This window comes from Durio zibethinus, chromosome 11 (genome assembly GCF_047325235.1).
Source record: "Durio zibethinus cultivar Kanyao isolate XHJ-2024 chromosome 11, ASM4732523v1, whole genome shotgun sequence".
NCBI lineage: Eukaryota > Viridiplantae > Streptophyta > Magnoliopsida > Malvales > Malvaceae > Durio > Durio zibethinus.
Window position 1 is genome coordinate 22747531 of NC_143172.1, and position 27055 is coordinate 22774585.

General features: G+C 29.2%; 2 protein-coding genes across 3 annotated transcripts; both read left to right on the forward strand.

Moving 5' to 3' along the window:
* Positions 1-7617: 7617 nt before the first annotated feature.
* LOC111290611 (putative alpha,alpha-trehalose-phosphate synthase [UDP-forming] 9) lies at positions 7618-14728 on the forward strand. 2 transcript variants are annotated; one of them, XM_022881997.2, is made up of 5 exons: positions 7618-7967; positions 8201-8272; positions 11234-13329; positions 13591-13864; positions 13959-14728. In XM_022881997.2, exons 3-5 carry the CDS (start codon positions 11339-11341, stop codon positions 14280-14282), a joined length of 2589 nt encoding a protein of 862 aa, XP_022737732.2. In that variant the 5' UTR covers positions 7618-7967; positions 8201-8272; positions 11234-11338; the 3' UTR covers positions 14283-14728. The 2 variants fall into 2 exon arrangements, with proteins under 2 accessions (XP_022737732.2, XP_089624448.1); XM_089768322.1 differs by lacking the exons at positions 7618-7967; positions 8201-8272 and adding an exon at positions 9462-9624.
* Positions 14729-15079: 351 nt separating this feature from the next.
* LOC111291036 (protein NUCLEAR FUSION DEFECTIVE 2-like) lies at positions 15080-16498 on the forward strand. The gene is made up of 3 exons (XM_022882581.2): positions 15080-15285; positions 15417-15505; positions 15912-16498. Exons 1-3 carry the CDS (start codon positions 15211-15213, stop codon positions 16315-16317), a joined length of 570 nt encoding a protein of 189 aa, XP_022738316.2. The 5' UTR covers positions 15080-15210; the 3' UTR covers positions 16318-16498.
* The last annotated feature ends 10557 nt before the right edge of the window (positions 16499-27055 follow it).

The window sequence follows — 27055 nt, forward strand, 5'->3', positions numbered from 1 at the left end:
ATTATTCATCAACTTCAATCATTCCTGTCGATTTCATGTAAAATGAGTGATTAACGCATGAGTTAATCATGAAATCATCTTAATTTAATTTATTTTTTTATTAGAATGTTGTCCCCCCTTTTGCCATCCATTTTTCTTTTTGTCATACATGTTCTTCTTTTTTTTTTTTTCAAAGTCTCCATGTCTATACAAGAAAATCCTCTTCATTCAAATTTTCTACACCAATTTTGCTTTCCTTGTAATTAATGCCTAGTATGAGGAAAAGGCTTGTATCTAGTTTGGCAAACTAGTCCAAGTACCTTTGAAATTTAGGTCAAACTTAAAATATTTATGTTCTTCTAATTGATTTCTTTAATTAATTATTATTTAATCATCAAGTACATTTTAACTTGGAATGAATGGAATTGGATCGGTTTGGATAAGATCAATTGGATTTAGGTCAAACTTTGATTTTGTGATAGAAATCAAGTGACATTGAAATTTAGGTTAAACTTTGTAATTGATTTCTTTATAAAAGACATATTAACTTAATTGATTTATTTGTGTATGGTTTTTTTTATGTATATTTATATTTAATTCGGAGGGTTCGATTTTGGTGTGAAATGTGAACTAATGAAGCAACTTAAAAAGGAAGGACGCTTATGTGGACTGACGGAAGCCGGAAGGTAAGGAATGGGACCCATGCGCTTGGCATCCCTTTTAAGATAGGAATAAGGATAATTTTTTTTAATGTTATTTATTTATAAGAAAACGAAAGTGCGAAAAGGGCGGTCCGTATTAGATAGGAATTGGAGATTGGAATTTTTGCCACTTCATCGTTTCTCCTACTTTTTCCTCCTTTATCTCTATTACTCATTAGAATTTTTCTCCCACTTTTCTTACTCTATCTCTATTACCCATTAGAATTTTTGCAATTTGAATCTCAACGGGTGAAGTAAGTTTGGCACCATCATCAAGGACTCCAGGGGTATAAAGCACTTCAAGCCCTTGGATCATTGATTCAGGATAACTATAAAAGATTAAATCATAAATCACAACATAACTCTATAATATTATTAAATACTGTAAAAATTTTGTTTGAACAAAAAAATTTAAAAAAATTACACTTGAGTCGGTTGTCAATATGTGATATGAACGAAGCACCTAAGTTGAAGTTACATTTGCACTTTAGCAAGTATATAAGGAAAGTAGGGAGCTCGCAGCTAACACCATTAATTTTGGTCAAAATATGATATACTATGAAATGATATGTAGTCTAGAGAATTGAAAAAAGTAAGCAAATTGAAAGAAAATTCTAATAGAAGCTTCATTGACACAATACCATAAACACCTTAAAGACATAATTGTTATGGCACCAATCTTGGACGACAATAGAAACACTTGGCCAGAATATTTGGAAACGCAGTCAAGAGGCTGTAGCATTAGTCTCAAAACAATCTGAAACCAAATGAAAGATAAAAACAACATCGCATAACATTTGAATCACCATTTAAACCAAGTCTTGAAAAACAAAGGATCTTAATGTTTAAATGTACTAAGAAATTATACAAAATTTTCAAGTTAGTTTACCACTTGGGCTTCAAGTTTCAGAAATTGCAGTGAGAAATAGAGCAAGAGACGAAGATAAGCAGTGGATTGGATTAAATTGTGAAGATAATGGGCTACTGGTGAAAATCTGTTAATTCTAAATAGTGGATAGCATTCTCTCCCTAACATGGTAGTTGTTGGATGGGACAGCATTTAAAGATCCTTGTCCCTACATTTTATCTGCATTGGACTCCGTAACGGATCGATTGACCTCCATTTCATCCCAAATTACATCTCTGCCACTCTTATCATTTTAAATACACATTAAAATAATCCATTATCATATTGTTTCAACTTTGAGCCCCATAAATAGTAAATAGTATTTCTTTATTTATTTATCTATTCATTCTAACATTCTTTTCTAATTTCTTATTTTAAAAAATTACATATATATATTTTTAATACCATAAAGAGCATCATCAAATTTCGCTTTCACCTCATTTTTGTCATTAGATAATTTTAAAAGTACATTCCCTTGTAATTATGGATATATAAAACATCCCTCATAAAAATATATATTTCGATATATGAGATGAGTATCGTATTTTTTTTTTATTTGTAATTTTTTATATTATATTCATTTATATATTTATACTTAACAGATATTTTAAATAAATTCATATTACTATTTCAATAATTTAATAAGTATAAATAATCTTTATTTTATATTTTTTAAAAAATAAAAATAAAGTTTTTTTAATTTTTTTGCATATTTACATAATTTTTATAAATATATTTTTAAAATATACTATATTACACCTAATTAATTTAAAATAAAATTTTATATGATTAAATAAAAATTTATTTACTATATATATATATATATATATATATATATAAAACATGTATGGATGTAATGCCTGTCCGCGTTTCTATATTTAATAAAAGCTTTAAAATCATATTCAATCCTTTTCACGTGTCAAAAATTTAATATTCATTTCATGTCATTAAAAAAGTTAAATTCTTTATTAAATATTAATAAAATTAATATCTCTACATGAGAATTGAAACCTGATCAATAAAAAAAATTCTTTTATGATTCATTCCACTAATTATGAAGTTTAAATATGCTGACAGCTATTCTAAAACCATAAAATTTATAACAATCAATCATTTATCGTTATAAAATTTAAATGCGCATTATCATTATCTCAATAGAAAAGAAAAAAAAAAGTTGTTAATGCAAAGGCGGCATATGATCGAATCGGATTAGGATTGAGTTGCATTGTTTCTGATTAGATTATTTTGAATAAAAATTTTAATTATTTGTATTTCAAATTATTTTGGATTTGAATTATATTAAATTTGGGTTAAGAAATGATTGGATCATTTCAAGTTTAGGATCAAGTTATGTTTGAATCAAGCAAAATTGGATCATTTCAGTTGTGAGATCATTTGTAGATCAATTTTATGTTTGAATCATTTTGGGTTTGACTCATTTAGATTTTAGATTTTTAAATTTGAAACTCAAATTATTGGATTTAATTAGAGATATAAATGATTCACCAATCTTCATACACTATTCAAGTTTGACTTAATAAAATTTAAATTTAACTTAATCATTATCGAACTAAACTCAAGTAATTCGACTTATTAAGTGGGTCAAATTTAAATATCATAATATTTAACTTGAGTAATTTGTAATATTTATATTTTAATATATATTTTGATTATTTTATTTAAAATTACTATTTTACTCTCAACATATCAATTCGAGTTATAAGTCGAATATAAATAATTGAGTTAAAGTATGAGCACATTTTTTATTTAATAAATAAATCTAATTGAAAGAGTTTAAATAAATTAATTTTTATTTCACGTCGAGTTTGAATTTGAAAATTAAAACTTGATCAAGCTCAAATCAAGTTTTAGATAACAAATTATAAGTTGAGTTCGAGCTTTCACTATATTGACTCGCTCAATTACATCCCTAAATTTAACACTTTGGTTATTCATATTTAATTTGTTAACTTCTAAAATCAAGTAAATATAATTGAAAATCAAATAAATATAATTGAATTATATAAAAATTAAAATGTTAACGTTAAATGATTTAAAAGAACTATGCTAAAATTATGAAACTGTCACATTAAATATAAAATTAACTTTGTTTATGATAAAAATTTATTAAAAATCTCCTATTGACTAATATTTAATATTATTTTTAATATTTAATGTATTAACTATTAATTTGTTATTAATGATTTATTTTGATATTTTATACAATTATATTCATCAATAAATTAAAAATAAACAAATAATTATATAATTTAATCATAGAGTCACCATTAAAAAGTGCGATAATATAAAAAATAATACTATTGTTATTGATTACTTAATTAGCATAATAGTTAATCTTAAAATAAAAAAATCAAAATTACTTAGACATAATATTAATTTAATTTAAATAATTACTCTTTTGAATAGCAAATGGTACAAATGTACAACAAAAAATGAAGATGGCACAATTACCTATTGCCTATGCATGTTTTGACATATCTTGACTTATTGATTTGGTTTTAATTTTTAATTTTAAAGTATAACATTTGATTTTGAATGTTAATTTTATTTATAACAAAATCAATATAACTATAATTGTTATATGCAAATTATACTATATAATTTTTTTAATTTTGTTCATAAAAAACTTAAGAAGTTTATTTGTTTAATATTATTAATCTTAAAACTAATTACTTATATATTATAAGATTATTACATTTAACAATTAAAATAAATATTATTTTTTTACCTTTAAATTATATTTTGTTTAAAATTAGTAATTAATATTTAAATTTAATAGTTATTAATAAATAATAGTAAATTAATAAATTTTGATATATAATATTAAATTAATTAACTGATTATCTTTTGTCTTTTGATTTTTTTTTTGCTTCAAAAAGTAAAAGGTAAAATTTCAACAAAAACAAATTGAAACCTCTAATTTAATTACAAACCTATAAATCATGTCATAAGTTTGAATTAATTTGAATTTGGATCAATTTGATTTAAATCAATTTTAGTTGGAGTTAATTTCAGTTTGAATCAATTTGATTTGAATGAGGTTAGGTGTAAGTTAATTTAAATTATGATAAATTTGATCTTGAATCAATTTATATTCGGATCAACTTGAATTGGATTGTTGATTTTTTAATTAAATTGAATGAATTGAATTTGAATCAAACCAATGAAATAAATTTTTTTAATCAATTAAACGTTTGCTACCCCTATAAGTAGCCTTTTATTAATTTTATAATTATTATTTAGAAATAAATTATTGTAAATAAAGTTTTGGTTTGAGCTTATAAGGGCATATAAGGTGAAACAATTAGCAAATTATTATTTTTATAAAACTACCGTATCGAATATATATTTCCTGTAGTGGACATAAATCAGAAATTACACAAATTATTATGACATGAGGGTAGGATGGTAAAAGAAACAGTGAAAGGCAACGAAATTTGAGTAAATGCGGTTAGGCCGCTTATCTTATCCAACGAAAAGGAAATTAGTACTAGGAAAGTGATGGATGCCAGTATTGTGTCGTGCTATGCCAGAGGGGAAGCGGCTAAATGGGGAATGGCGGGGTCGAGCAGCCGCGTGCCTTGTCGGTTCACGCGCCCGATTCACTCACTACCTCCCATCCCTTCCCATGGCTCTCATCTTGCAACTCCTATAGCTGCTTAATAAAAAAAAAAAATTTGATTTTACATTCACAGCTCATCATGTCCCTACGTTTTCATAAACCTATCAAATCGAGGGATTGACCAATTAAAAACTTGATTTGCGTTACTTACTGTTTCATATAGTATCTACCACCACCCTTTTCATCTTCCTTGCCGCTCGTTATCGTTGATTGTTGCAATATTTTGTTAAATATTCATTACTTTCCGTTTTTTTTCAAATACGAAAGTCAATAATTTTTTTTTTTACAAAGAAAATCACAGCATGCAAAATTTTAAATTTAAAGTTACATCAATGGATATTATTTTTAATAATAATTATATAAATTAATTATTTTTAATCTTATGTGAATTTATTTTTAAATTTATTTCTCTTATAAAGTATGATCTTATTCGATTTTAAATTGATCAAAATTTAGAATGATAATAGGATATTAAAAAGTTTTAAATAAAAAAATTATATAAATTAATTAAATTAAATTTTGATTTCAATTAATAAATGATTTTAACTTCCAAATTAAGAAACAAATATTTAGAATTATCTCCTTCAATAAAAGTAACAAAGTAAATCATGAAATCTCCTAAGTTTTACCGCGTTAGGTGAATTCACTTTCTATTATTGAGTTTTTAATTATCAAAAAAATTATTGAGTTTTTATTTAATAAATTGTTTAGCTTTAAAATTGAATTATTTTTAACAACTTACAGATAAGATACGTTTACTCGTTTATCTTCATCTCACATAAGGAATATATAAATGACCAAAATTGCAAACTTGTGATTGCTTTTTTTTTTTTTTTTTTTCATCTCTTTTAATAATCTACCTAATACCATCATTTTTCATTCGAAACGACAATTTGTATTCTAAATGCAAGAGAATTATTTAAAATTTAAAACATCCATGCACTTTCATTCTTTATAGCAACTCAAAAACGTACAAGAAAAATAAAAAATTAATTTTATTTGATTGGCAGTTAATCCTATTCTTTCATTATTAAGTTATAAAAAAAAGTGAATGGACTATAATATTTTGATTTCATGATGAAAAAATATTTTAAAATCTTAAGTTCAAATGAGACAAAATATTTAAGTTTGGAGTAAAGAAAAATATTGAAAGAATTAAAATTTAAAATTATTATATATTTTTTAAAAAATTAATTGTACGAATTGATTGAATTAAATTAAAACATAATTATTTATTTATTTGGTTTAATTTAGTAATATTTTATATAAATATAATATTTGATTATTATTATTATTATTATTTTATAAACAGATAAATTTAAAAATATATACAAAAAGTGAAAGGAGGATAAGGATAAAAAAATTTGACAAGGAACGATAAAAAAGATAATCACTTTAAAACAAATTGTAATATGTAAGATAAGATTAGCCACATTGTGGGTTTGAAAAAAAATAATAAAAAAGTTGGAGTCCCGCAAAACGTGTTGATTGAGCACTTCTATTTTATTCTCAATTTGTTAAAATAAACGCTTAAAGAAAACCTTAACGGGATACATACGGATTTGGGATAATCACGAGAGACAAAAGCTACCTAATTATTCTTCTATACCAGGCTTGCGTTGATTTTTTAAAAAAATAATTTTACGATGACTAATGTGGGACTGAGTCTATGATTATCCGCATGTAGTTTAATAAATAAACATAAAAGATTATTGTAAGTAAAATTTTTATTACACTAAATCGATGAAGTGAAATGTGTTCTTAAATTTTCTTTAAAAAAATAAGTTTAAGTAAATCCCGAAAAAATGTTAATTATATTATAAAAAGAACCATGAATTTTTTTAGTACTACTAAGAAAGTAGCAACAAAAAGGATATATTTATATATTGAGGAAAATTGGTGTAAATAAAAGAGAGGATAATGTTTTTTATTGAGACAAGGAGAGCTTTTTTATTTTTTACTTTTATTTTTTAAGATTTAATGGTAGGTCTTAGGTAAACCTAAAGTATAGATGGCTTTTTGAACATCAAGATAAAGATTGTGATAAAGTACCCATTCCACCCTTCATTGTTCTTCTTGGTTTTTGCATTTTTTTTAAAAATTTCTATAATATCTAAGAAAAAATAAAAATAAAAATAATAAAATATTTGCATTTGTAATTGAAATATGGAATACTCGTATGCATTTTCAGTTGTATTTTAAATGGAATAATATTTTGCATGTAACAACTTAGATTTGGATTATGTTCAATTTGATGGATTTTTTTTAAGCCAAAAAAGCAGATAAAAGGAAAATGGCAGCAATGTAATAAGGAAAGAACAAAAGGGGCGTATGAGGGAAGACAAACTCGCAGGACTATAACGTAAGACCAACCAGACTTGTACTCTGACTGTACATGCTTTGGGGTGGGGAATGGGGTGCTGTCTTCTCTCTCTCTCTCTCTCTCTCTCTGTCAAAATCATGTTTCTTTTTTGACTTTTATATTCCTACGTTTTAATCTCATTTGCAGCTTCCTTTGTTGAATGAACTCACGCCAAACACCAAACCAGAAGGAAGGAACCCTTTAAATAAAAATTTATTTCACTGCTTTTTTTTTTTGTTGGGGTTTTAGTCGGTTTCGAACCCTTCAAAACTCTCCAGTTTTAAACCTAATGCACCATTCCTTCCAAGTTTCTGAACTCCAACTGCTGTTTCCTGCATTCTTTTTCTTACATGTTTTATCAACTTATTTTCTCATGTAAGTTTCATCAAATTTATTCACATTAATTCTTTGTTGAAGGGTGCTTTTCCTTTTGTCTTTTCCATGATTTCATGTAGCTTTGTTTGGTTGCTTGGAAAGTTTTAGGGGAAGCAATGGGAAAATGGGGTTGTGGGATTTTAGTTTTCCTGGGCTTTCCTTTGCAGCAACCATGTTTTTAGTTTTCTTTTTGTTTCTCCTGATAAAAAAAAAGGGGATCATCTTTCTTGCAGGGAAATTTCTGTTCAGTGTCATTGAAGAGTTAGATAAAAGTACTGTTGCTCAAGCTGGAACATTCTATAAAGGTAACATTTTGGGTGACTCTGTCTCTGTAGTTTCCTTCTTTCTACACTTACATATAAATGATTTTGAATATAATATGTGGTTTATATGTATTTTTGTATCTGCATGTATAAACATCACATTGGAATTTAAGGATCTAGATGCTCAGGAGTGAATTTTAAGCTTCCCTGTGTATTTGTGTGTCCTTTTTGTTTCCATTTTACTGGAGCCGTTATCTGCACTGATGAAAATGTCTCTAAATTGTTTTGGGAGCTTAGCTGGATGTTACACAATTTTCATTCCTTCTGTTTCTGCTTGTTTTGGATTGGATTCTTTTTAAAGTATTATCTATAGAATAAATTCAAGTTATTTATAATCAATTCCATGGCTATATTCTGATCTTAAATTAATGAAACAGTTCATAAGGATTAAAAAGAATCTGAAATTCTTTTACTCTTTTTAATTCAGACCAATTCTCAACTCAATTTAAGACAATCAATAGACAAAAGTTTACCAAGAAGTAAAATATTTTGAAAACCAAGAATTATTTTTATTGCAGTTAATTTATTGAGGAACCAGGTTAGAATGATACAAAGTACTCTCGGAGAAATTTAGAAAATGAGATAAACTCTAACCTTAAAATCCAAAGTAGAATACCATTTCTGCAATCTATTACTAGTCTTTTGATTTTTTAAGTCGGTGAGTCATTTATTAAAGATAAGGTGACCCCATGTGATTTGCCTTTTTGATTGTAGAATAAGAATTTCGGTAATTATTGAAATAAGGTGAGGCCCTTGAATACCGCATTGCCTTTTTTTTTTTTTTTTTTGCATAATTTAAGCATCTTCCTTTTTGTCTATGAAAGGTTGACAGGTAAGCTGATAAATGATGAGTCAATGCTTGCCATAAACAAGGCGCTGCCGTGAAGAAAAATATTTTTTTCGACAAGACATTTTCTTTTTTCTTTCATTTTTCATTTTTTTGGTTTTATTTGAAAAGATTTTAGTTTAATTGTAGCAGATATCATTAGATTAGATGAGGATGAAGTAAATAATATGGTAAAATTTCAAAAATATAGTTCATTTATCTATATATTTGTCCTGTCCATACTCGAAAAATAAATAAGTGACTTAATAATCCTGCTGGAACCAAATAAGTTAAAACAGACACGTTTCTAGTACATTACTGAAAGGAAATTAATTCGATTCCCTTATGGGTTAAAAGAATATTTGTTACATTAAATTCCCTGAATAGAGTTTATCTGGATACTTAATTTGAAGAAATCAAGTAGAGTGCAACTTGCATATAAAGGGCTATGTAGGCCATACATCAATGGGACAGATTTTGTTAAGAGCTCATCGGCGAACAGCATTAGGTATGCTGATTTTTTTATTTGTGTGCCTTTCACTCTTATAGTTGATCTTTTTCGTTTACATTTTATATTTTTCTTTTAAACTTTCCCTTACTTTTTGTCTTTTGTCAGTAGATCAGAACATGAACACATGTTTTTTCTTCTTATATGAAGTTGGATGTCCCATTTTATTAATAAATTTGGATGTCTAAGTTGGAACAGATGGCCCAACTTTTAATGGCGTTTTTGTATTCTGTTTGAGTGATGCTTAGCCATTAGATATTTTGAAGTTGCTTCATAGTATTCACCTATGGTTAGTTTGCTTCTTCGGTATGATGCAAACCACTGTTTGTCCCGTTTTATTTCTTTGCAACTTTATTGACATTAGAAAATGCATATCCTGATTATTTGGTGGAATATTGGTAATTTCATTTGGATGACTTTAATCTGTTCGCTTTTCATTACTACTCTTTTTTTACTTGTACATATTCATTCTTCCATTGACATGTGCACAATGTGCTTATTTGATGATTTTGTTTTACTAGAATTTTGATCTTTACATTTAATATCTAATTAGAGACAATGTCCCGTTTCCAGTGTCTGCTGAAAACCTGCTTGTTACATATATATTTTTGAGATAAAAGAATGATCTTTATGGTTCACTTGCAATTAGAGATAATGCTATGTTTTCTAAATATGGAAACTGCATATGGTACATAGGATTTTGAGAAAAATATAAAGGATATAATGGGTTAAAAACCAGTAAGGTGAAGGTTAATTATCCAAAAAAAGAAAAGAAAAAATCTGTAAGGGTTTCTATGCTTGAAGTATTACCCACTTCTTGGAAATCTACGGCTTGAAAAAACCTGTAAGGGTTTCTATGCTTGAAATATTACCCACTTGTTGGAAATCTACGGGCTTTCTCCCTTATTTTGCTTTCTTTTTCAACCTAGTTTGAGCTTAGGTCCTCTTGGTATTTATAGATGTTAGGAATGCAAAATGGTCTAGTGACATAAAGTTCTTGCTTGTTCCTTGCTATATCTCCTTCCAAAATGATGTTGATTCTAGGGATTATGCAGTTGAAATTACTTGTATGTATCTCTTTGATGCCTGCCAGTATATTAAACCTGCATGTAGGCCTACAAGGTCATGGATTGTTTTAGATTTCTTGCTGGTTTCTTTTTTCTTGTTTCCTCTAATTGTTTACATTTTTGTTAAATTTGTGGGTCAAAATATACCATGCCTGGGTTGAGATAAAGCCGTAAGCTGTCATCTGGCCCCAAAGTTCTGCTGGTTTCTGCTCAGTTGGCTTGTGGGGATGTGCAACAGCAAGGGCCACATAAGTTAATAGCACACGATGAAATGTATATAACATATGCTAATCGTATCTTTAACAAACTCTTATATTTGATTTGGAATGAAGCATGATGGACTGCGAAATGCTTGATAAGTCTCACAAGTATTTCTTGTTCACTGCATTATGCTAAGATTTGAATAGGTAGCTGTGACAAAAAATGGAACATTCGATTATTAACAGCATCTTTGATATCTTTTGGACTTTCTTAGTTTCATATTTAAAGGCTAGCCCTATATTTCCCAAAGTGATAGAGTGTTCTTTTCCACTTTCTTGCAGGTATTTGGTTCCCTATAATTCAACATCCTTCTCAAAGTCTCTTCTGTAGGAAGGGCGTTACTCCAGCATCAGTAACCGATAGCGAGAGAAAAGAGTGTTCAGGGAATGATGGTATCAAGATCCAGCATAAGCTTGTTGGACTTGGCATCAGGGGACATGTTTAATTTCCCTCAAAGTCATAGAAAAATTCATCGGGTTATCACTGTTCCTGAAATTATTTCTAAGGTAGATGGTAGCAGAATCAATGATGGAGATTTTGATGCTCGCTCTTCTGAAAGCTGTGAAAAGAAAATTATCGTGGCAAATTTTCTTCCATTGCATGCTCAAAAAGATATGAAATCTGGTCGATGGTCCTTTCATTTTGATGAGGATTCTCTTTTGTTACAGATGAAGGATGGCTTTTCATCTGATACTGACGTTGTTTACGTGGGGTCCTTGAAGGTTGATGTAGATTCAAGTGAACAAGATGAAGTTTCTCGGAGACTGTTAGAGGAATTTAATTGTGTGCCCACATTTCTTCCTCCTGAACTTCAGAAAAAGTTCTACCATGGGTTTTGTAAGCAACATTTATGGTCTCTTTTTCATTACATGCTACCCATGTGCCCAGACTATGGTAATCGGTTTGACAGGTTGCTTTGGCAAGCTTATCTTTCCGCTAATAAGATATTTGCAGATAAGGTCATGGAGGTAATAAATCCTGAAGAGGATTATGTATGGGTTCATGACTATCACCTTATGGTTCTCCCAACATTTTTGAGAAAACGATTCTATCGAATTAAGCTTGGCTTTTTCCTTCACAGCCCATTTCCTTCCTCAGAAATATACGGGACCCTGCCAGTCAGGGATGAAATTTTAAAAGCACTGCTTAATGCAGATTTGATTGGTTTTCATACATTTGACTATGCTCGCCACTTTCTCTCATGCTGTCGCAGAATGCTTGGCCTTGACTATGAATCCAAAAGAGGACACATTGGACTTGATCATTTTGGTCGCACTGTCTATGTAAAAATTTTGCCTGTCGGGATTCATGTGGGTCGACTCCAATCTGCACTAAATCACCCATCTTCTTCTACTAAGGTCAAAGAAATTGTTGAGCAGTTCAACGGGAAGAAGCTTATTGTTGGTGTTGATGACATGGACATATTTAAAGGCATTAGTCTAAAAGTATTAGCTATGGAACAGCTTTTACAGCAGCATACAGAGTTGCGAGGCAAAATAGTCCTGGTTCAAATTGTAAATCCTGCAAGAAGTGCTGGGAAAGATGTTGAGGAAGCAAAAAGGGAAACATACGAGAGTACTAAAAGGATAAATGATATTTTTGGTTTTCCAGGATATGAACCAGTGGTCCTGATTGATCGTCGTGTCCCTTTCTATGAGAAGACTGCTTATTATGCTTTGGCAGAATGTTGCATTGTAAATGCAGTGAGAGATGGGATGAACCTAGTTCCATACAAGTACATTGTCTGTAGGCAGGGAACTTCCAAAATGGATGAAGCTTTGCAGATTGCCTCTGGATCTCCCCGTACAAGCATGCTGGTTGTCTCAGAGTTTATAGGTTGTTCACCATCCCTAAGTGGGGCAATCAGAGTTAACCCTTGGGACATTGATGCTGTAGCTGATGCACTAAACATGGCCATCACACTGCCTGACATGGAGAAGCAATTACGGCATGAGAAGCACTATCGCTATGTTAGTTCTCATGATGTGGCTTATTGGGCCCGGAGTTTTGTGCAAGATTTGGAGAGGGCATGCAAAGAGCATTACAGCAAACGTTGCTGGGGTATTGGTTTTGGACTGAGTTTCAGGATATTGTCCCTTTCTCCAAGTTTTAGAAAACTTTCGGTAGATCATATTGTCTCTGCTTATAAAAGGACATGCAGAAGGGCAATATTTTTGGATTATGATGGGACACTGGTGCCCCATGCTTCGATTATTAAAAGCCCCAGTCCTGAAGTTATCTCAGTCCTGAATAATCTATGCAGTGATTCCAAGAACACTGTCTTTATAGTTAGTGGTAGGGGGCGAAACTCCCTGAGTGACTGGTTTGCTCAATGTGAGAATCTAGGATTAGCAGCTGAGCATGGATACTTCATAAGGTATATTTATGTTACACATTTGAAATCTAGCTTTGGCACTGTTGGCTTTGTTGCAAATGGACTATTGCCTGCTTGAAAAGGATGGGCACTATTTTCAATGATGCTTTTTTTTCTTTATTGATGCAGAGTCGAAGTAAAGCTCTATAAAAGTGACAGTGTCTCCTCTAGGAGAGATTCTGTTGTATAAATACAATGTAACTCTTTGCATTAAGTCTTTATGATGCAGGTTTACTTTCTTAATTTTTTTTCCCTTCCTTGTAGGTGGAGTAGGATGTTTGATTGGGAAACCATTCCAGTTGGTGCAGATTTTGGTTGGAAAAGAATTGCTGAACCGGTGATGAAATTGTATATGGAGGCAACTGATGGCTCCTATATAGAGCCTAAGGAGAGTGCCTTAGTATGGCACCATCAAGATGCTGACCCTGATTTTGGATCTTGTCAAGCGAAGGAAATGTTGGATCATCTGGAAAATGTCCTTGCCAATGAGCCTGTTGTTGTTAAAAGAGGCCAGCAAATTGTTGAAGTGAAGGCACAGGTATAAATTCACTTTATTCACCCTAATTTTCTTTTATGCCTCTGCATTTTTACTTATTTCCCAACAGCCTAACATTAGCTATTTGATATGCCAGGGAGTTACTAAAGGCTTTGTTGCAGAGAAAATTATTTCCACCATGATAAGTAATGGAAAACCACCTGATTTTGTCTTGTGCATTGGTGATGATAGATCTGATGAAGACATGTTTGAAAGCATATCAAATACAGCTTACAGATCAACTCTCCCTGTTCCTCCAGAAATTTTTGCTTGCACTGTTGGTCAAAAACCAAGCAAAGCTAGGTATTATCTAGATGATACTGTTGACGTATTAACATTACTTCAAGGCTTGGCTGCTGCTTCAAGCTCAAAGTCAAGGAGCAACACAGAGACTCAAGTTTCTTTTGAAAATTCTGTTTGATACTTGGAAGGATTTCGTTATGCATTAAATTAGACTGGGTAGCAGATTTGCATGGAATTGACTCGGTATGGATTTAGGTGGTTGAAATATTTTTTTTTTCTTTGACTTGGACGGATCGTTGGTATAAGAATAGATTCATGGTGGCTTATGGCCTGACACAGATATAAGATAGAAATGGAAACACAGATGCTAGTGATCATGGTGAACTTGTAGGTGGCTCTGGGGAAAGCAATCAGTGCATATTTACTGTCTCTAGATAGTTTGATAGCTGGTTGTTGGTTGGTGTAAGTATTTTCGGACGCGGAGTTGATACTTCTGAGGTTATATGTTGTCATAGGTAGTCTTACTGACATGACGGCATTTTTATTTTGTGTACAAAAACAGGTTTCTGTCAAAACATGAAATGCATTCTGAAAATGAAATATATTGGATTGGTCAATTCTGCAATTGCCTTTTCTCCCTCTTTTATAAATATAAGAACATGTTCTTACGTGGCACTTGCAAATTGTCAGATTATCTTGAGCACATCCTTCGTGTTCCTTAAAATTCACTTTGTACATCTGCCGTATAGTGTCAAAGTGTAACATGTGTGGAAGAGATGCATGAGAGTGCACCATGCCATGGCGCAAATATAACGTTTTCTTGACAATGACAATTTGAGGTTGCCATTTAGGGCTTGGAATTAATCATTTTAATTTTATATTTTTTATTAACCCTGATTCCTTAAACTAGAACACAATCTTAACTTGCATGGGTTGACTTGGAATTAAAGTACTTGATACTAGCAGTCTACTACTAGTTGCAAAGGTCAGTGGCTTAATAGGGAAGGAGAAAAAACATCATAAAACCCAGATTTCTGGCGTTTTCAAAACTCACAAAACAAAGTAGACTTTCACTTACTGCATTACCACATTAAATAAAAAGAAAAATGCATTTTCGTGGCTTCACTCTCCTCAGTGTCTTCACCATTTTTCTCGTCACGCTCTTCTCTTCTCTTCCTCAGGTATATCATTGAACCCTGATCAATCTTGTTTGTTACCCCAAAATAGAAAGATCAGAGAGGGAAGTAAAGTAAAGAAAGCAATGAAGGTTAATTAGTGAATAATATAAAGAAAACCCATTTTGTGAGTGCAGGCATATGGAGCAGGAAACTCTGTAGATCGGAGTTTTAAACCTTCTTCACCATTTTCACAAGCTCTTGAGACACTACAGAAACAAATTGGGCAAGTTTTTTTTTTCTTTTTCTTTGAAGTGTCCCTTTACTTTAGATCATCAACTCCCTTTTGATGAGCTCAGTGAATGATAATTATTTTGCTTATGTATAATTGTTTAGTACTGAAAAATTGAAAGAAAACCCAGAACTGAAATGAGAAAAAAAATGAACCATTTAGGCTTGTAAAGCAAATAAAATCAATAAACAAATTCTGAAACCCTTTCTCTCATAAGGTTTTTGTTTTTCCTTTAATTTAAAGTAATAATCTTTCACTTCTTTACTTTTTGATGCATGGGGTTGCCGAGGAACTTGAATCAATAAATTTAATATCTAATTTATTTTGTTTATCTATTACTTGGATTTTCTTATTATGACACACAAATGAGGCTTGCTGCTTGTTTGAAACCCACCTTCAGTTTTACTTTTAAGAGCATTGGTCTACTCCGGCGTGCCATGACCCATGCCTCCTTTTCTGAGGAGAACAACAAGGCATTAAGCATTCTGGGCAGCCATGTCATTGAGACATCAGTTTCCCTCCGTTCTCTTGAGAAAGATATTGATTTGTCGTCCAAAGAACTCAACAAGCTGATATTGGAGATTTCCAATGTGGAATCTTCCTGCGCTGTTGATGGGGCACGATTGGAACTGCATAAAGTAATTCGAGTTTCTCCAAAGACTGATCCTTCAAGCCCAACCATAGTTTGCTTGGCATTTCGAGCAGTACTTGGTGCTATTGCTGTTGACTCTGGGAACACTGATGAAGCTGTAAAAATCTTCTGGAGCATTCATAATGATAAGGTCGGAAGAGCTGTTTCAGTGTAATTTAGGTTCTGTTATTTGCTGTTAAATGTATTCAAGATGGTTTATGTTATATATTATGGTAGTAACAGTTAGTAAGTTGCTTGTGCTTTTTTATAGTATGTTAAATTTAATGAAGTTTGTGAACAAACTAAACCTGTAGTGGTACCTTTGGTGAATCTTAAGACTATATGTTTCCATTTCATTTCGTAACTTCATGGTTTTTTTAATCTCTATTGCAATATTCCTTGTAATTGTTGAGAGATGCACATATCTTCTGGGCTTAGGGAATTATAAATGTTTACTGCTATTAACTCGGGAATTTTAAAACAATATTTGGTGTAGAGCTGCCAAAAATGAGTCTAGAGGAGACTTTGTTGTCTGCTAAGTTATTACCTCTCCTTCTGTGGCTATTCAAGTTTACAGAAAACACAACACTTACAAAAAGGGCTGCCATTTTTTTCATCTGTTGCCAAACCAATGTGAGTATAAAACCTTATTGGTTACATTTATTGTGATATGTTAGACATGATAATATGCTTGGATTGGGTGATGTTAAAAATACTCAAGATTTCGCTCCAAGTCATAAGTCCTATCACGACCAATCTAGTTGAATTTTTCAGTATGCTTCTTTCTTGGATAAGTATCTCTATTATGCTATATTTACTGAAGGACTTGGTCAGTGCAGTGCTCTTCAATCCCTTCTGCAGTGCTTTTCAGGACAATCTACAAACTAGGGTATTTACAGTTCACGAGTGGGATTTTAGCCCTGCCTGGACTGTCTTGATAAGTGCATTGATGATCATTTCTTGAAAAGTACTCAGAAGAATCTAAACGGCTATTTTACTCGTTCAATCATTAAATTTGAATTCAGACATAGGAGTGGATAGGCTCGGGTGCCATAATGAATGTTCACTTAGAAATTAAGAGTTTCATTCATTTTTATTAATGTCATACAGGGTACCAACAGATTTTGGTTCAAGTGACAAGGCAGTTCGCATATCTTAGTTTTAGATGTCTGTCTGAGTTTGAATCGGCTTGAAGTTTGTGAGAATGTAATTATTCATGAATTCACTAAATTCGATATAATTAAATCTGTTTAGATCGATTTGAGAAGGAATGTACTTAGTGAAACTTAGGAACATTTATCACTCAAATAAAAAAAAGTCATACCGGTGAGTAAGGTTGAGGTCTCAATAATATATTTCCTAATTAGGTGCACTCAAAAATCTTTTTTGCTCGTGCCTGTGGAAATTTCAAAAAACTGTAAAACCTAGTGTCTGGTCTTTGTTTTGCATTCATAGTTCAAACTCACTTTATTGTGTGAACTGTGAATAACTGTGAAAAAGCATAGATTAGTCATCTCATCTGGCCTGCCTTTATCTGAAAATGCATTTATTGTTGTAAGAACCATAGAAACAGGGAAGCAAATATGGGCTGTCTATGAAACTTGGATAGTTGTTATGCCTACTTGCATGGCTGTCTTATTTTAGTTTATTTGAAGAATGAGGTCATAGAGAAAACTGATGTCATGTGGATATGTGAAAGGATAGATAGGTAATCCCACTATTGCACAAACGAGTCAACAAATAGTCAAAACATGCAAGTCTGCAGAGGTCATGAGTAGGGTAGCAGCTAACTTCTCTAGGTTAGTTCTTTGATATTTTTGGTATTGCGATGGATAGTATAGGGGTGACAATTGATCGGTTAGATTTGGGTAAAAGTATTTTGAATTGGATTGAAAAAAAAAAAGTTCAATTTATTTGGAGTTTAAGTTGTTCAAATTTTATATTTAAATTATTCGAATTTATGTTATTTTGATTTTTAAATTATTGAAATTAAAAATCTAATTAGTTTAATGAGATTTTTGACTTTCAGTTTAATCATCCAATAGATTAATCTTAATTAAGTGAGACTTTGTTCTTGAAAACTTGATTTTTAGTATTAAATAAGTATTAATAGCAATAAACATTTAACAAAAAAAAATACTATTGGTTTTAATGGTGAAGTAATTCATTTGATTATAAAAGGTAAACAGTTAGAATTCCATTATTCACAATTTTTTAAAATACAAAATAATAAAAAATACTTAAAATTGGATCAATATGAACCTGTCAAATTTATACATTTTTTGCTTCCATTTGACCAATTTATATCTTATTTTCCTTTGGTATTTCTTTGAATAGGTTATAGATTAAGATTTACAACCAAATTCTCATTCATTTTCTAATATTTTTGTGCATTATTTATAATTTAATTTACTTTTTACCCGCTTAGAAGTCTTTGTTTTAAGGCAATATTCTATGATTTGTTTAAAAGCAAAATACATTCTATTTTCTATAGAATCTAAATAGTCTTTATTTTTTATTGTAACGTTGTGAAGTTCTAAATGTTTGGGATACTGTTGATTACAGAGTTCATCCCATGGTAATGGTAATTTATGAAAATATTGTTTTTTCTAAAATTATGAATGTGATTCATCCAATTTTTGGCATTCATGAATATATTTTTTAGAAAATTCTTCTAAATGTCTTATGTCACATAATTTTATTTTAGTCAATATGTAACTAGCTTTACTATTTTGATTAGTTGATTCCATTATACCACAAAATTCATTTTTTAACAGATTTGTAAGATTTTTTAACAAATCTGGTATAGTAGTAATTTGATTTAAAAAGGTTCCTTTTTTAACTTTTCTTATTTCAGAGTTTTTTCATTTTTGTAAAAATTGCAAAATATCTCTTTAAAATATTCCACAAAAATAATTTAAAAAATTTTCTTTAGATTAAGTGTCTTTGTAGTTGTTTACTACAATAATCATAAATTGTGCCTAATCTTTTATGATTTTTTCATAGTCATTTATAAATATTTTTGAAAGATTTAAATACGTTCCTCCTTGAGGTATAGTTTTTTTGTTTAAAGATTTTATAAAATTAGATTGTGATATAAGTTCCGTAATAGTTTTGAAAGATGTTTCCATTTGTTTAATCTCATCTTTATAAATATGAAAGAAACTGGGATATAAAGCAACTATATGTAGCTGCAGAAGTAATGCTTTACCATTAGAATTTAGATTATACTCTAATAATTTGCGTATCATAATTTTATACTAAGCCTACATCTATGGATCATGATCAACAAAAAGTTGATAAAAAAAAAAAAAAGAAAAGTAAGAAAAATTTCTAATAAAAAAATTGATGATAAAAATAGGTTTGAAAATAAGACCAAAATGATATTTGTAAAGATCAGATTAAACAAATGGGAACATCTTTCGAAACTATTATGAAACCTATGCCATAATCCAGTTTTATAGAATCTTTAAACAAAAAAATTGTAGCTTAAGGAGGAATGTATTTAGATCTTTCAAAAATATATATAAATGATTATAGAAAAAATATAGAAGATTGGGCACAATCTATAACTATTATAGTAAACAACTATAAAGACACTTGGTCTAAAGAAAAAAATTTTAAATTATTTTTGTGGAACATTTCAAGGAGATGTTTTACAATTTTTGCAAAAATGAAAAAACTCCAAAATAGGAAAAGTTCAAAAAGAAACCTTTTAAAATCAAATTGCACTATACCAAATTTATTAAAAAATCTTACCAATATGTTAAAAAATGAATTTTGTGATAGAATGGAACCAGCTGATCAAAATAGTGAAACTAGTTACATATTGACTAAAATAAAATTGTGTGACACAAGACATTTAGAAGAATTTTTTAAAAAATATATTCATGAATACAAAAAATTGGATGAATCACATTCAAAATTTTGGAAAGAACAATATTTTTATAAATTATCATCACCATGGGATGAATTCTATAATCAACAGTATCTCAAATATTTAGAACTTCACAACCCTAAAGTAGAAAATAAAGACTATTTATATTCTATAGGAAATATAATTTATTATGCTTCTAAACAAATCATAGAATATTACCTTAAAACGAAGGCTTTTAAGCAAGTAAAAAGTAAATTAAGTGATGAATAATACACAAAAATATTAGAAAATGAATGAAAATTTGGTTGTAAATTTCAATCTAAAACCTATTCAAAGAAATATAAAAGGAAAAGAATATGTAAGTTAGTCAAATGGAAGCCAAAAAAGGATAAATTTGACAAAAAGAAAAAAATTTGTTAGAAGCAAAACTTCTAAAAAGAAATCCAAATCCAAATCCAAATATTTTATTTTTAATGAAAAAGGTCATATAGCACCTCAATGTCTTAAAAAAGCAAAAAATACTATAAAAGTTATTAAAACTCTTGAAGAATGAGATATAAAAATTTGTTTTAGGGAAAAAGTTTATGAAGATGAAATTATTTATGAATTAATTTCTGAAACATATTCTGACTTTGATGATGATGAGTATATTTTTATGCTTAATACAAGCAACAATCTTAGTAATAATACTATATCAGAAGTTAATGATCAATTTAGTTATGAAACTAAAGATATACCTACTGAAGAATAGCAAATGACAAAATTAAGTGATGTCTTAGGACAAGATGTTACTATTTCAGATGAATTGTTAGAAAAACTACAATTATTAAAGAAAGATGAAATCTATAAACTTTCTGTCTTTTCAAAATTCAAACCATGGATAAAAAGGCACATAAAAAAATTTAGTGACAATACTATAGCTAATGATTCTAATCAACGATCTATAGATATTCTTTTATTTGCCAAAGACAAAATTAAAAGAATTAAGCAAAAAATCTTGAAGTTAGATATATACATTTAGGAATAATTATGATAACTATAAAGGCTTTATTCAAAGTTGGTAATGATAGACCAATAATAGCAGTATTAGTAGATAAAAGATTTAAAAATCCTATTAAAACACTAATAAGAGGAATACAATCAAATCATGTATCAGGCCCTATTTGGTTTAAAGTAAAGCCAAATTATTTTATTTTTATTAACGACTCATTAATAGAAGACTGCCTTAGATTAAGAATAATGGCAAAAAAGTTAGAAATTACAAATATGGCTCATGATCTTTCTATAAACTGAACAACTATAAATGAATTCACCAATCATACTTTTACATCTATTAAAGAAAAATATTCTAATATTATAGAAATATTTAAACCAAGACCTTTTGATTCAAAAAACAAACCAAGATTAATGAATCTTAGATATCTATTAATACCCATTGGATGGTAATTAGAGGGTATTACAAAACCTATTCATTCGATAGAAAAATAAAACCTATGAAATTTTTTACATCAGGAAATAACTTGTATTTTAAAAATTATTTAGAAAGTAGTTATAGTAACAATCTAGTTATACCACCACCATCTTCTATACTTTGATTCTCAAATATAGATAATGAAGACAATGAGAGTATTGCTAGTGAACAATAATTTGCTTCACATAGGCAATCTTTTCTTTCTCAACCTCAATCAATAGGTAAAAAAAAATATATGAATATCCTTATTTTTCCAAGAGATATAAATAGTCAAAATCAAGAAAAGTCAGTTTACAACTCAATAAACTCGATTTTAAACTCAATTTCTTCCAGAAATACTAAAAAAGATAATATTCGAAGTTTAGCCATAATCAACCAATATAAAATTATTATTGATGAAGTAAGTACATTTAAAAAAAAAACAAAAAAGTATTACAGCTATGTGGAAGCAGAATTCAGACTTAAACAATATAAACCATACTCATTGAATGTTTTAATAGACACTAAAACAACTATATGTAGTTATAAAAGTAATGCTTTACCATTAGAAAAATGAGAGCCAATGAAACACATTTTAGTAGTAATAGGAATTGACGGAAAAGAAACAATAATAGGATATAAAGCAAAAAATATTTTTATATATTTTATGAATAAAAATATTCATAATCTTAGGATTATGAATTTTTTATTCATAAAATAAATAGGAACATTTTTTGCTTTATATCCTATTATTGTTTTTTTTTTTCATCAATTCCTATTACTACTATAAGGTGTTTCATTGGCTCCCACTTTTCTAATAGTAAAGCATTATTTCTACAGCTACATATAGTTGCTTCAATGTCTATTAAAACATTCAGTAAGTATGGTTTATACCATTTAAATCTAAATTCTGCTTCCACATAGTTGTAACACTTCTTGGGTTTATTTTTTGAAAATGTAATTACTTCATCATTACTAATTTTATATTGGTTGATTATGGCCAAACTTCCAATATCATCTCTTTTAGTATTTCTAGAAGAAATTGAGTTTAAAACCCAGTTTATTGAGTTGTAAATCGACTTTATTTTTTTTATTTTGACTATTTGTATCTCCTAAAAAAATTTAACTTTAAGAGATGGGAGGAATTGTAAAATTTTAAACTTGATGAAAAAGAATACTCCCTTGTAGAGATAAACAATCTCTTAAATATTTATGATTTTCTCATGAAGAAAAAACCATTTCTTTTTCTTTTTTAAAAATTCAAAAAATTCTTTTATGTGAAAAAGCTAACAAAGTTTACCCAACGAATTTTTTAATAGAATAAAAAATTCAATAAGAGATGAAGTAGATCATCTACTTCATGAAAAATTTCATGAAAATTTCCCTTTTATATATTTAGAAAATCAAGGAATTTTAAAATTAAATTCAGATTAAATCATGACCCTTATAATATAATTAATATCAAAATGGGTTTTGTAGGTATAATTGCTTTTTAAAATTTATCTTTTCATTTAATAAGGCATTTTCTTGCCTTTATTAAATCAAAATTTTTTTATTTTGTTAAAAATGATGAATATTTTTCTTATATGCATATTAAAATAACTAGTTCAATAAGATTCTTTTATAAAAAAAGATTTTTTCAACCATATTAAATTTGAAAAGTCAAAAAAATACTTTATGGACTAAATTTATTAGCACTTAATGAAAATGAAAAAAATATAAAATTTGTTCTTTCACAATTTAATAAAGCAAGTTTATATAGTTTTCAAGTCAGAATCACCATGATAGAAAAGGTAAAAGAATTGCTAAATAAAATCTCACTAAATTCATAGACTACTTATATCACTACTACAACAGATGGTAAGATTTTTGTGAAAAATTTTGATGATGAAAATAATCCAGAGCTAGAGCCTGAAGCTATAGATTATTATATATAAAATTATTTCCTAATAACATATCACCATGCATAAAAAGAAAGCATAAATTTTTTGGATTATGAATTTTTTATTCATAAAATAAATAAAAATTTTTTTTGCTTTATATCCTATTATTTTTTCTTTTCCATTAATTCTTATTACTGCTATAAAGTGTTTCATTAGCTCCTATTTTTCTAATGGTAAAGTATTACTTTTACAGCTACATGTAGTTGTTCTAGTGTCTATTAAAACATTCGGTGAGTATGGTATATATCGTTTAAATCTAAATTTTGCTTCCACATGGTTGTAATATCTTTTTGGTTGATTTTTTTTGAAAATGTAATTATTTTGTCATTACTAATTTTATATTAGTTGATTATGGTCAAACTTTGAATATCATCTATTCTAGTATTTTTGGAAGAAATTGAGTTTAAAATCGAGTTTATTGAGTTGTAAACCGACTTTTCTTGATTTTAACTATTTGTATCTTTTGAAAAAATAAGGATATTTATATTTTTTATACCTATTAATTGAGGTTGAGAAAGAAAAGATTGTCTATGTGAAGCAAATAGATGTATAAGCTGAAGATTGGTTAGGTACACATTTACAAAAGATGAAAGCGATTACATTTTTATGCAATTAATATCAATTAATAGCCATAATGGGTTAGATAAGTCTTTGATCACTTTGATATTTTTTTATTCTATATGTGTCATCGACAAATAAATCATTAGTTCTCAATTCCACCAGTTCAACTTGACTTTTTTTCAATATTTTAGGTGATATTTAGATTAGTCTTTCGAATAATTTGAGTTTGTAACATTTCAAATTTGAGTTGGATTGATTCAGTTTGCTGTTTTTTTTTATTAAATTTGATTGGATTGGATTCAAATTGATTTTTTATGTTAGGATAAGTTTTCAAGTTCTAATTGTATACCTTATTTTTTTTAAAAAAATTTAAGTTGAAACTTCATTACTCGATGCAAAGTTTATCAGTATTAATGAGTGCACTGATTTCTGCTGGAAATTCCTTTACCCAGTATCTATTCCCACCATATTCCAAAGCCATCTTTGTTAACACATGGGAGACTTTGTTTGCCTCTCGTCTAACATGCTGACATTCCCACCCAGTAAACGAGTTCAGCAGTAGTTTAACTTCGTCGATGACATTACCTACCAAACTAGACTCCTTTCCTTCTGCACGATTTGGGTAATCATTGATAGGGCATCACTTTCGAGTTCAACCCTGTGAAAACCCATATCCAGCTCGAATCTCACAGCTTCCGCGGCTACCAGTGCTTCAATTGTAACTGCATTCCTGCATCCTTGGACTCGTCTACTCAAAGCCACCATAACTTCCCCCACCCAGTTTCTTGCCACCACCCTTATTCCTCCCATATTCTTCCTTACATCCAAACTCCCATCAAAATTTAATTTTATGGCATTCTCGCTTGGTGCCTTTCATGTTAGCTGTTGTTTCTGTACTGTTGTCATATGTTGTGCTTGTCCTTGCGGGCACTCCTCTACGTAGCCCTGTGCAAATCTCACAGTGTGCTGGTATGTCCTATGGACATTGTTAATCCCTGCCTCATTTCTATTATGCCAGATTGCCCATGCCAGAATCATGATTCGATCCATTTCTTCTGAACTCGCCATTACAGTGGTTGTGGTCACCCAATTTTTTGCACTCTGCCAATCCTGTCCAGCCACATATAAAGTCAGATGGATGTCTTTTCCATACTTCTGTTGCATAAATGCATTCCACAATTGCATGCATTACAGTTTCCTCTTCTTGTTCGCATCTTGGTCACGTTCCTGTCTCTATAATCTTCCTCTCCTTCAGGTTAGAATCTCATGGCACAAACGCCATCCAAATGCCTTAATCTTGTTTAATATATTAGCATTCCATATCCTTCTCCGTGGGCTTGATTCACGTGAATCCTTCCTTACTACTCTGGCTGCTTGTTCTGTGTGGGCTTGGGAATCCAACGAGACCATTAACTTATACCCGCTTCTTACAATGTATTTTCCATCATTATTATAGTGCCATACCAATTCATTTTGCCCTCCTACCTTGCTAAATGGAATCGCCATAATATCTGCCATCGTTTCTTGGGAGACTAAGCCTTCCAATTTTTTTGTGTCCCATTGCTTCGTGTTCTCATTGATTAGTTCTTTGACCAAAATGTCACGAGGTTCAACACGTTCCTTTGGAGTTGGGGTGAAACTGCCATACCTTGGTATCCACGGGATGCCCCATATCTTAATCTTCTCTCTAGTGCCCACTCTCCACCTTATGCCATGCCTCAATAATTCTCACCCTACACAAATGCTCCTCTAAATATATTATGGAGACCTCCCCAACTTAGCATCAAGAAAGAAAGTCCTGGGAAAGTACTTCTCCTTTAGCATTTTGTAAGCTAGGAGGTGAAGTATTTTGCAGTAGCCTCCAACCTCGCTTAGCTAGTTTTTCGAGAAATGGACTAATTGTATACCTAATAATTATACTAACATTAAAATATTTGCCTGCTACATAATAAGCTAATGTTACTAACATTTTAGCTCTATTATGCGGGCTTAGAACTGTTCAAGGATGATTGACCGTCCAAGCTGGTAGGTTTGATCCAACTCAAATTGAGGTTGAACATCTGTAACATATAGTAAAACTATCCTCTAAATAGCCGTTTGATTTGTAGATTCTTACGCTTCGAAATAAAAAGTAATTTCAAAAGAAAGTAATATTTGAAGGGGAATGAATGTTTTTGAGATATCTTAAATTTAAAAATATAAAAATTTTATATTTGATTAAAAGAATATAAAATTATTTAATAAAATTTTTTATTATATCATCTTTAAATAACACATGATAAATATAAAAATATAGAAATAACTTATGTATTTAACATTTTATAAAATTTTAATTATAAATCATTTATATATTTAGTTAAACATTTTCAAATTATTTGTATATATATTTTTTGTTAAGTTACATAAAATTTAATTACTATTTTAATATTTATTGTTCTTATTCCAAGAAAATATGTCGATTGACAAGAAGATTTTGAGTTTTATGTTTTCAAAATGGGTGGGACTTGTTAGCATTAATGTCAGATGATGATCGTAACTAATAATAAAAGCCACATTTTTTATAGACAACATTTTTAAGCAAGAAAACGTATTAAATATTTTAAAAGGCACTTTTTTTTTTCAATAAAACGTTGTCTTTTCTCCAAAAATATCCTTTTTATTTTTAGGGGCAAATAAATTTTTGTATATAAAAATTTTTTATAATATATTTTCAACAAATACCATATTTTTAATTTTAAAAACATTACCTTTATTGAAACTATAGAATTATAAAAATAAATTTTTTTCTTAATATATTTTAAAAATATGATTTTTGTTATATTTTCAACAAAAATTACTTTTTTAAGAAAAAAAAACGTGATCTTTATTTAAATTATATAAAGTAAAATAAATTTTTATAGTATATTTTCAAAAAAGATCATAATTTTAAGATTAAAAATTTGTTTTTTGTTGAAAATATAACAAAACCATGTTTTTAATTTAAAAATTGTGATGTTTATTTAAAATATATTAAAAATTATTATATTTTAAAGATAAATAATGTTGTATATATAGTCTGAAAATGTAAATAAATGAAAGAAAA